Below are 12,440 nucleotides of genomic sequence, written 5' to 3'. Positions count from 1 at the left end.
CTCCCTCTGGGCGTATGCTGGGTTGGCGAAACCCACCCTCCTCACCCTTTTCTTCATCACCATACATAAGGGAATGCCCTCTATAGGCGGACCCTCGACGCGGTTTTCAGGCACACCTCAACCGCTGTTCTATGTTATAAGTAGAGTTTTGTGTTAGGTCTTGGTAAATCTAGTTTCTTGCAGGTGGCCTTGGCAGGAGATAACAGGTAAGCCCATGCACGGTGCAAAGTCCTGACCACAAATTGACAATAATAGTTTGAGAATCCCAGAAAGAGTTGACTAGCCCGTAGGCCAGAAGGACGAGGCCAATCCAATACTGCAGACAATTTATCTGAATCCATCTGCAGGCCTTGATGAGAAACAATGTAGCCGAGAAACTAGAGACTAGACTGCTTAGGCAGGGTACCTACCGTTATCGGCTCTGCGGGCAGATACCTTGGCTAACGCCAAGGGGGATGCCGGGAGCATTTGTGGTCCCCTAGTAGCTTCGGCGAAAAGGGACATCGAACCTGGAACCTCGCAGGTACCTTTTGGTCCGGAGGCGAAGGGTAAGGTTTGTTGGGGGGCCTCTCTCCTATCGGAGAAGGGCTTGCGATAGACCGCATCCTTTGTGTAGGTTTTTTTAGTGTAACACGTTTGCACTTTTTCTTGCACTTTGGGTGAATCGAGAGCACGTTCCTCGGCTAATAAAAAAAAAAAAAAAAAAAAATAGAGACTAGACTTCTCGAACAGGCATTTCTCCAGTTTGGCATAGAGATGATTCTTCCTAAGGCGTTGAAGAACCTAACAAGCCAGAGTACAATGCTCCTCTAAGTTGGTAGAGAACATCAAGATGTCATCTAAGTACACGACAACACAGGTGTAGAGAAGGACATATTCTTGGAATACGGCAGGAGCGTTGCAGAGACCAAAAGGCATCACGAGATACTCAAAATATCCATCCCGAGTATTGAAGGCCATTTTCTATTCATCTCCCTCGCGGATACGAATAAGGTTGTATGCACCCTGTATGTACAACTTGGAGAAGACCTTGGCTCCTCGGAGATGGTCAAAAAGTTCGGAGATAAGAGGGAGTGGATAACTATTTTTAATCTTGTTAAGTCCCCTGTAGTCAATACAAGGTCGCAGAGAACATCCTTCTTCCCCACGAAGAAGAATCCTGCTTCGGCAGGAGAAGAGAACTTTATGATAAAACCCTTTTGGAGGTTCTCCTGGATATACTTCGCCATGGTTTGGGTCTCAGGAACCGATAATGGGTATATTCTTCCACAAGGAGGAGTGGTACCCAGCAGTAAATCAATGGGGCAATTGTAAGGACGATGTGGAGGTAGAGACTCGTCCTGCTTCATGCAGAATACGTCCAAAAAATCTTGGTAAGGTAGAGGTAGACCAGGTAAAGGAGGAGGACAATCAACAACTTTAGACTGGACTGGCCTGAGACAAGAATTTGACCATCATACTTAGAGGGTAAAGGTAGATGTAGCTGGGAGCCTGAGGACACTGCAGGGACTGAGAGAGTGGTGCTGGATGTGGTTGCTGCTGCTGTTGTTGCTGCATGGCCAATAGCTGTTGCATCACAGCAGACAGTTGGGTAAGTTGCTGCGCCTGTCGGCCCAACTGCTGTGACTGACGTACCACAACGGAGGGAACATCCGCATCTTCAGGTAGGGGTACCTCAGCCGGATCCATGGCCGGATCTTACTGTAACACTCACGGTTCAGAAGACAGGAACACTGGTGATAGTAGATCCGCTGGAGCTGCGGGCTGTACCAGGGAGCAGAGTCTAAGGTGCCGCTGGTTTTCATCAGATCCTGCCGCAAAGCGGGATAGACTTGCTGCGGCAGGCAGCACCCAGGTTGCTAACCCTGGCACGGCTCGACCACACAGGTGGCTGAGGAGATTCGTGGTACAGATGGGAAACAGCAACTCGTAGTCTGGATAGCAGAAGGTCAGGGCTGGCAGCACAGGTGCGTAGTCAGGAACGAAGCAGGAGGTCAGTAGGCAGGCGGCACAGGAGCAAGGTCAGGAACGTAGCAGGAGAACAGTAACAAGGCAAATCAAAACACAGTAATGCTTTCTCAATGGCACAAGGCAACAAAGATCTGGCAGGGATGTGGCAGAGGAGCAGGAACTTATAGAGGAGACCCATAATAATGGGCGTACCGGCCCTTTAAATCTTAAAGCTCAAAAAAAATTGAATAAAGATAATTTAACCTCTCCCCTAATACAAGTTTGAATCACCCCCCTTTTCCCATAAAAAAAAAACCAGTGTAAATAAAAATAAAAATATATGGTATCGCCGCGTGTGGAAATGTCCGAATTATAAAAATATATTGTTAATTAACCCCTTAAGGACACATGACGTTCTCATACGTCTCCATTTCCGAGTCCTTAAGGACACATGACATATGAGAACGTCATGTGTTTTACCGGCCCCCCGCAACCATCTGGAGCGGAGCCGGTGTCCGATGCCTGCTGAAATCGGTCATGATGACCCCCCATGTCGGCGATGGCCGCAGATCACTGGACAATTCAGCCCAGCGATCTGCGGCGGATTCCGGGTCAATCGGGTCTCCAGTGACCCGGAATTACTGGCTGATCGGGGCCGTATCTGACGGACCCGAACAGCCATAGCCAGCAGGGGTGAGGTGGCACTGGTGCCACCTCACGATCGTCCTGATTCGTCGGCTGGTTTACCCGCTCCGCCCCTCTTCCGGAGGACGTGAGCGGGTGCGGGACGTGGACCCCGGCAGCTGGGGACCCCGATCCCCGGCGTCCCTGTTGGGATCGGGGCCCCAGGAGCGGCGGCGGCGAGGGACTGACCTGCAGCGTGGATCAGCAGTTGGGTGAGTGACAGCCTCCTGCTACTTAGCAACAGCTCCCAGCATGCAAAAAGGGCATGCTGGGAGCTGTAGTTATGCAACAGCAGGAGGCAGACCACCACAACTCCCAGCATTCCCTTATGGGCATGCTGGGACTTATAGTTTTGCAACAGCTGGAGGCACATTTTTTCTATGGAAAAGTGTACTTTCAGCTGTTGTATAACTACAACTCCCAGCTTGCACAATCAGCTAAAGTGCATGCTGGGAGTTGTAGTGGTGCATCTGCTGGTTGCATAACTACAACTCCCAGCATGCCCGTTGGCTGTCGGTGACTGCTGATAGTTGTAGTTTTGCAACAGCTGAAGGCACACTGGTTGTGAAACACAGAGTTTTTTTTTTTTTTACTTAACTCAGTGTTTCACGACCGGTGTGCCTCCAGCTGTTGCAAACTACAACTCCCAGCATGCACCGGACATGCTGGGAGTTGTAGTTTTGCAACAGCTGGAACACACTGGTTGTGAAACACTGAGTTAAGTAGCAAACCAGTGTGTCTCCAGCTGTTGCATAACTACAATCCCCAGCATTCCCAGCCAAAGTAGTATGCCTCCAGCTGTTGCAAAACTACAACTCCCAGCATGCACTGATAGACCGTACATGCTGGGAGTTGTAGTTTTGCAACAGCTGGTTTTCCCCCCCCCCCAATGTGAATGTACAGGGTACACTCACATGGGCGGAGGTTTACAGTAAGTATCCGGCTGCAAGTTTGAGCTGCGGCAAATTTTCTGCCGCAGCTCAAACTGCCAGCGAGAAACTACTGTGAACCCCCGCCCGTGAGACTGTACCCTAAATACACTACACTAACACAAAATAAAATAAAAAGTAAAAAACACTACATATACACATACCCCTACACAGTCCCCCTCCCCTCCTCAATAAAAATGAAAAATGTCTGGTACGCCACTGTTTCCAAAACGGAGCCTCCAGCTGTTGCAAAACAACTACTCCCAGTATTGCCAGATAGCCACTGACTGTCCAGGCATGCTGGGAGTTTTACAACAGCTGGAGGCACCCTGTTTGGGAATCACTGGCGTAGAATACCCCTATGTCCACCCCTATGCAAGTCCCGAGTTTAGGCCTCAAATGCGCATGGCGCTCTCACTTTGGAGCCCTGTCGTATTTCAAGGCAACAGTTTAGGGCCACATATGGGGTATCGCCGTACTCGGGAGAAATTGTGTTACAAATTTTGGGGGGTATTTTCTGCTATTACACTTTTTTTAAATGTCACATTTTTGGGAAAAAAGTTGTGAAGCACCTGTGGGGTATAAAGGTTCACATTACTCCTTGTTATGTTCCCCGAGGGGTCTAGTTTCCAAAATGGTATGCCATGTGGTTTTTTTTTTTGCTGTTCTGGCACCATAGGGGCTTCCTAAATGCGGCAGCCCCCAGAGCAAAATTTGCTTTCAAAAAGCCAAATGTGACTACTCCTCTTCTGAGACCTGTAGTGCGCCAGCAGAGCACTTTTCACTCCCATATGGGGTGTTTTCTGAATCGGGAGAAATTGGGCTTCAAATTTTGGGAGTTATTTTCTGCTATTACCCTTTTAAAAATGTAAAATTTTTGGGAAACCAAGCATTTTAGGTAAAATTTTTTAAATTTTTTTTACATATGCAAAAGTCGTGAATCACATGTGGGGTATTAAGGTTCACTTTACCCCTTGTTATGTTCCCCGAGGGGTCTAGTTTCCATAAAGGTATGCCATGTGGGTTTTTTTTTTTTTTTCTGTTCTGGCACCATAGGGGCTTCCTAAAGGTGACATGCCCCCCAAAAACCATTTGTCGCTCCTTCCCTTCTGAGCCCTCTACTGCGCCCGATGAACACTTTACATAGACATATGAGGTATGTGCTTACTCAAGAGAAATTGGGCTACAAATACAAGTATAAATTTTCTCCTTTTTACCCCTTGCAAAAATTCAAAAATTGGGTCTACAAGAACATGCGAGTGTAAAAAAATGAAGATTTGAATTTTCTCCTTCACTTTGCTGCTATTCCTGTAAAACACATAAAGGGTTAAAACACTGACTGAATTTCATTTTGAATACTTTGGGGGGTGCAGTTTTTATAATGGGGTATTTCTAAGATGAAGACCCTTCAAATCCACTTCAAACCTGAACTGGTCCCTGAAAAATAGTGAGTTTGAAAATTTTTTGAAAAATTTGAAAATTGCTGCTGAAATTTGAAGGTGTCTTCCAAAAGTAAAAACTCATAAATTTTATGATGCAAACATAAAGTAGACATATTGTGAATAAAAATAAAATGTATTTGGAATATCCAGTTTTCTTACAAGCAGAGAGCTTCAAAGTTAGAAAAATGCAAAATTTTCAATTTTTTCATCAAATTTTTTAATTTTTCACCAAGAAAGGATGCAATTTACCACAAAAAATTACCACTATGTTAAAGTAGAATATGTCACGAAAAAACAATCTCGGAATCAGAATGATAACTAAAAGCATTCCAGAGTTATTAATGTTTAAAGTGACAGTGGTCAGATGTTCAAAAAACGCTCTGGTCCTAAGGTGTAAAATGGCCTGGTCCTTAAGGGTTAAACCGCATGGTCAATGGTGTCCAAGTCCAAGATAGCGTATTTTTGGTCACTTTTTTTATATCATGAAAAAATGAATAAAAAGTGATTAAAAACTCTGATCAATACAAAAATGGTACCGCTAAAAACTTCAGATCACGGCGCAAAAAATTAGCCCTCATACCGCCCCATACGTGGAAAAATACAAAAGTTATAGGGGTCAGAAGATGACAATTTTAAACGTATACATTTTCCTGCATGTAGTTATGATTTTTTTCAGAAGTACGACAAAATCAAACCTATATAAGTAGGGGATCATTTTAACCGTATGGACCTACAGAATAATGATAAGGTGTCATTTTTACCGAAATATGCACTGCGTAGAAACGGAAGCCCCCATAAGTTACAAAATGGCGTTTGTTTTTTTTTTATGTTGTCTCACAATTATTTTTTTTTTCTGTTTCTCTGTAGATTTTTGGGTAAAATGACTGATGTCATTACAAAGTAGAATTGGTGGCACAAAAATTAAGCCATCCTATGGATTTTTAGGTGCAAAATTGAAAGAGTTATGGTTCTTTAAAGGCAAGGAGGAAAAAAACTAAAGTGCAAAAACGGATAAAACCCCGGTCCTTAAGGGGTTAACAATCCACTTCCAGCAAGAAACCCCCACAAAAAAAAAAAAAAAAAAAAGCAATTTGAAGAGCCATGCTTGCTTGGATTTAAACAGTGTAGCATCTGACACTTTTCTAGGTGTCCCCTGTTAGCAGTCTTAGATTTTTGGCAAAAATAATGCAATTGCGCAAAAAAAAAAATTGCGCAAAAAAAAAAAAAAAAAGAAAAAAAAAGAAAACATACATTTTGTTTTTGCACAATTCATACATACAAGTCTACTGCATAAACTGATGTACAGTACACCAAACAGTAGACTGCTTTGCAGAAGCATCCACCAAAAAAAAAAAAAAAAAAAACATGCAGCACAAATGCAAAAAAATTCAATAAAAAAAAAGGGCAATTACACTAAATTTGTGGTGTAAAGAAAAGTGGTGTAAAGGCAATGATACATGTCCCCCAGAGTCTATGACATTGGGTCAAAAAGTTGAATTCTAGTCAGCTGGAGAAACCCTACGACTACACTATACACAGTCCGCTCTGAACCGGGTCACTCCCACCCAATACACCCCCAGGGCGATGTTTATTGATGGCACTTTGTGGCGAGTGTCCTGATGTCTATGTGTTTTGTAAACTTTTCTTTAGTTCTATCTAAACTCCAACACTTTAGAAGAAAGCGACTGACTGCGAAAATCATTTAGGTCAGTGTTTCCCAACCAGGGTGTCTCCAGCTGTGGCAAAACTACAACTCCCAGCATGCCCAGACAGCCGAAGGCTGTCTGGGCATGCTGGGAGTTGTAGTTTTGCCACAGCTTGGGGCATCCTGGTTGGGAAACAATATCCTAAGTCCTTAGTTCAAAGCCATATGAACTGTCCTGAAGCTGCAATAGGCAGACACCAATAGGAGGCGCTAGATACATTAATAGTGAAAGACCTTTCTTGCATTTTGGGTTGTCCTATAAATGCAATGCCAATGCCATAGGATTTATAGGACAACCCAAAATGCAAGAAAGGGCTTTCACTATTAATGTATCTAGCGCCTCCTATTGGTGTCTGCCTAGACTTAAAGGGGTATTCCAGGCAAAACCTTTATATATATATATATATATATATATATATATATATATATATATATATCAACTGGCTCCGGAAAGTTAAACAGATTTGTAAATTACTTCTATTAAAAAATCTTAATCCTTCCAATAGTTATTAGCTTCTGAAGTTTTCTGTCTAACTGCTCAATGATGATGTCACGTCCCGGGAGCTGTGCATGATGGGAGAATATCCCCATAGGAACTGCACAGCTCCCGGGTCGTGAGTCATCAGAGAGCAGTTAGACAGAAAACAACAACTCAACTTCAGAAGCTAATAACTATTGGAAAGATTAAGATTTTTTAATAGAAGTAATTTAGAAATCTGTTTAACTTTCCGGAGCCAGTTGATATATCAAAAAAAATGTTTTTGCCTGGAATACCCCTTTAAGTTGCCCCAATGAAGTCGATAGCTATCCACAATGGACCATTAAAGGGGTATTCCAGGAAAAAACTTTTTATTATATATATATATATATATATATATATATATATATATATATACTGGCTCCAGAAAGTTAAACAGATTTGTAAATTACTTCTATAAAAAAATCTTAATCCTTCCAATAATTATCAGCTGCTGAAGTTGAGTTGTTGTTTTCTGTCTGGCAACAGTGCTCTCTGCCGACATCTCTGCTTGCCTCGGGAACTGCACAGAGTAGAAGAGGTTTGCTATGGGGATTTGCTTCTACTCTGGACAGTTCCCGATACACGTGTCATCAGAGAGCACTTAGACAGAAAAGAACAACTCAACTTCAGCAGCTCATAAATACTGAAAGGATTAAGATTTTTTAATAGAAGTCATTTACTAATCTGTTTAACTTTCTGGAGCCAGTTGATATATATATATCTATATAAAAAAAATTTTTTTCCTGGATAACCCCTTTAAAATACATGGGGCCTAGTGCTCAGATACGTTGACGACGCATTTTGACAGGATGACAATCTATATGTGTAACGGTGAGGTAAATTGTGATGTGAACATTCCCATAGACTGTGGAAATGAAGGACCACTTTGGCACTATGTGAGAAGACATGGCTGTATGACCCCGGGAGGTGATATGCTAATGGTGAGTAACAATGCCAGAACTGTTGTGGCGCTCACATTTCCGGAATCGCTTATAATGAATGAGATCAGATGAGAGAGGGAAACACAACCCCTGCACATCCTAAATAATGTATATTACTGTATACTAAGAGAGCGACTGACACTGCCAAACACTGCAACCCTAAAACTTACCATTATATTGGTGTACATAGGAGCAGTATTATAGTAGTTATATTCTTGTATATAGGAGATAGTATTATAGTAGTTATATTCTTGTATATAGGAGGAAGTATTATAGTAGTTATATTCTTGTATATAGGAGGCAGTATTATAGTAGTTATATTCTTGTATATAGGAGGCAGTATTATAGTAGTTATATTCTTGTATATAGGAGGCAGTATTGTAGTAGTTATATTCTTGTATATAGGAGGCAGTATTATAGTAGTTATATTCTTGTATATAGTGGGCAGTATTATAGTAGTTATATTCTTGTATATAGGAGGCAGTATTATAGTAGTTATATTCTTGTATATAGGAGGCAGTATTGTAGTAGTTATATTCTTGTATATAGGAGGCAGTATTATAGTAGTTATACTCTTGTATATAGTGGGCAGTATTATAGTAGTTATATTCTTGTATATAGGAGCAGTATTATAGTAGTTATATTCTTGTATATAGTGGGCAGTATTATAGTAGTTATATTCTTGTATATAGGAGACAGTATTATAGTAGTTATATTCTTGTATATAGTGGGCAGTATTATAGTAGTTATATTCTTGTATATAGGAGACAGTATTATAGTAGTTATATTCTTGTATATAGGAGCAGTATTATAGTAGTTTTATTCTTGTATATAGGAGCAGTATTATAGTAGTCATATTCTTGTACATAGGAGGCAGTATTATAGTAGTTATATTCTTGTACATAGGAGGCAGTATTATAGTAGTTATATTCTTGTATATAGGAGCGGTATTATAGTAGTTATATTCTTGTATATAGGAGGCAGTAATATAGTAGTTATATTCTTGTATATAGGAGCAGTATTATAGTACTGTAGTTATATTCTTGCATATAGGAGGCAGTATTATAGTAGTTATATTCTTGTATATAGGAGCAGTTTTATAGTAGTTATATTCTTGTATATAGGAGGCAGTATTATAGTAGTTATATTCTTGTATATAGGAGCAGTATTATAGTAGTTATATTCTTGTATATAGGAGCAGTATTATTGTAGTTATATTCTTGTATATAGGAGTAGTATTATAGTAGTTATATTCTTGTATATAGGAGCAGTATTATAGTAGTTATATTCTTGTATATAGGAGCAGTATTATAGTAGTTATATTCTTGTATATAGGAGGCAGTATTATAGTAGTTATATTCTTGTATATAAGAGGCAGTATTATAGTAGTTATATTCTTGTATATAGGAGCAGTATTATAGTAGTTATATTCTTGTATATAGGTGCAGTATTATAGTAGTTATATTCTTGTATATAGGGGTCAGTATTATAGTAGTTATATTCTTGTATATAGGAGCAGTATTATAGTAGTTATATTCTTGTATATAGGAGCAGTATTATAGTAGTTATATTCTTGTATATAGGAGCAGTATTATAGTAGTTATATTCTTGTATATAGGAGCAGTTTTATAGTAGTTATATTCTTGTATATAGGAGGCAGTATTATAGTAGTTATATTCTTGTATATAGGAGCAGTATTATAGTAGTTATATTCGTGTATATAGGAGCAGTATTATAGTAGTTATATTCTTGTATATAGGAGTAGTATTATAGGAGAAATATTATAGTAGTTATATCCTTGTATATAGGAGGCAGTATTATAGTAGTTATATTCTTGTATATAGGAGCAGTATTTTAGTAGTTATATTCATGTATATAGGAGCAGTATTATAGTAGTTATATTCTTGTATATAGGAGCAGTATTATAGTAGTTATATTCTTGTATATAGGAGACAGTATTATAGTAGTTATATTCTTGTATATAGGAGCAGTATTATAGTAGTTATATTCTTGTATATAGGAGCAGTATTATAGTAGTTATATTCTTGTATATAGGAGCAGTATTATAGTAGTTATATTCTTGTATATAGGAGGCAGTATTATAGTAGTTATATTCTTGTATATAGGAGCAGTATTATAGTAGTTATATTCATGTATATAGGAGCAGTATTATAGTAGTTATATCTTTGTGCATAGTAGACAGTATTATAGAAGTTATATTTTTGTACATAGAAGCAGTATTTATAGTAGGTATATTATTGTACATAGGAGGCAGTGTTATAGAAGTTTTACACCAGCTGGAGCTCTGACCACTTTTAGCTTCCGGGTGTCTAGCAAAGGGTTAAGTCCGGGCATCACGTGCTGTGAGTGACAGCTGTCCTTAGCCAATAAGATTCTTTCCTCTCGTTGACGGACGCGGCATCGCTAAGCAATCACACCGTGAGAGTCTGCCCTTTCTACGTAGACCCGCCTCCCGGCTTCTCCGCCCTTCCTTTGGTGATGACGTCAGGAAGCTCGAACCAATCGGCGCGTCGTAATTATTGACAGACATCCTCGCTGACCAATAGGCGATGCCGGGTGGCGGCCGTTGGGCTGAGTGGATGGTAGAGGAAGCCGAGCGGTAACGGGGGACAGAGAGAGAGAGCTGGTCCGAGACCCGTGAGCAACCATGGGGAACCGGGGGATGGAGGAGTTGATTCCCCTCGTCAACAAGCTCCAGGACGCCTTCAGTTCTATAGGCCAGTCCGCAAACCTTGACTTACCGCAGATAGCCGTGGTGGGAGGGCAGAGCGCCGGCAAGAGTTCCGTGTTGGAGAACTTCGTAGGCCGGTAAGTTGTCCCGGCCCGGGGCGGCGCTGTCATCGCGGCGGCTTTTTCCCTGTTGGGCTCTGCTATTCATGAAAGGAGTTTACGCACTTTGCGTAGTTTGTGCTGCAGGCTGTTCAATGAGTGACGTCACCGGGCTGCGCTCTCTCTACTGACAGGGGCCGTAGAAGAGTTGTGTTACCCCAGAGACGTCTCTAAGGAGATGAGTGTGAACAGGGCTCTAAACTGAAGTATATTAGGATGGGTGGGACATACTGAAATGCAGGGTGCCTCAAGCTGTTGCAAAACTACAACTCCCAGCATACCCAGACAGCCTTCGGCTGTCTGGGCATGCTGGGAGTTGTAGTTTTGCAACAGCTGCTGTAATGTGTGTGGGTGTTATGCTTGCTCTTGACAGGGCACGCTGAGAGTTGTAGTTCTCCCAACAGCTGGGTAAACAAGTGGGCGGCACACATCTATAATTATATATACGTATGGCGGCACACCTGCCAGGCTGTGGCAGACACTGTATATAGTAAACATGGATGTATACCGTGTATGTACACAACATTACTAGAATATTCTGTCTATAGAATAGATATATGTCCTAATCTGATACCTCTCTGTGGTATACAACGTGTCCCTTCTATATAATCTCTAGTATACAACGTGTCCCTTCTGTATACTATCCATCCCCCCATACATCTCCATATAATCTCTAGTATACTATCCATCCCCCCATACATCTCCATATAATCTCTAGTATACTATCCATCCCCCCCCCCATACATCTCCATATAATCTCTAGTATACTATCCATCCCCCATACATCTCCATATAATCTCTAGTATACTATCCATCCCCCCATACATCTCCATATAATCTCTAGTATACTATCCATCCCCCCATACATCTCCATATAATCTCTAGTATACTGTCCATCCCCCATACATCTCCTCCATATAATCTCTAGTATACTATCCATCTCCCCCATACATCTCCATATAATCTCTGAGTATACTATCCATCCCCCATACATCTCCATATAATCTCTAGTATACTATCCATCCCCCCCATACATCTCCATATAATCTCTAGTATACTATCCATCCCCCCATACATCTCCATATAATCTCTAGTATACTATCCATCCCCCCCATACATCTCCATATAATCTCTAGTATACTATCCATCCCCCCCATACATCTCCATATAATCTCTAGTATACTATCCATCCCCCCATACATCTCCATATAATCTCTAGTATACTATCCATCCATCCCCATACATCTCCATATAATCTCTAGTATACTATCCATCTCCCATACATCTCCATATAATCTCTAGTATACTGTCCACCCCCCCCATACATCTCCATATAATCTCTAGTATACTATCCATCTCCCATACATCTCCATATAATCTCTAGTATACTATCCATCCCCCCCCATACATCTCCATATA

At 41.0% G+C, this 12,440-nt stretch overlaps 1 protein-coding gene across 3 annotated transcripts in view; it reads left to right on the top strand.

The window, feature by feature from the left end:
- The first annotated feature begins 10,716 nt into the window (after positions 1-10,716).
- DNM2 (dynamin 2) overlaps positions 10,717-12,440 on the top strand; it is a 91,947-nt gene continuing 90,223 nt past the window's right edge. For 2 of the 3 annotated variants that reach the window (XM_056570513.1, XM_056570512.1), the window contains exon 1: positions 10,717-11,000. In XM_056570513.1, coding sequence (XP_056426488.1) covers positions 10,840-11,000 — 161 coding nt within the window. In that variant the 5' untranslated portion in view covers positions 10,717-10,839. The remainder of the gene's footprint in view (positions 11,001-12,440) is intronic. The other variant, XM_056570511.1, reaches the window with a different exon arrangement.

Source organism: Hyla sarda, chromosome 4 (assembly GCF_029499605.1).
Source record: "Hyla sarda isolate aHylSar1 chromosome 4, aHylSar1.hap1, whole genome shotgun sequence".
Taxonomy (NCBI): Eukaryota; Metazoa; Chordata; class Amphibia; order Anura; family Hylidae; genus Hyla; species Hyla sarda.
The sequence above is the reverse complement of the archived record's forward strand: the minus strand, read 5'-3'. Positions and strand labels throughout refer to the sequence as shown.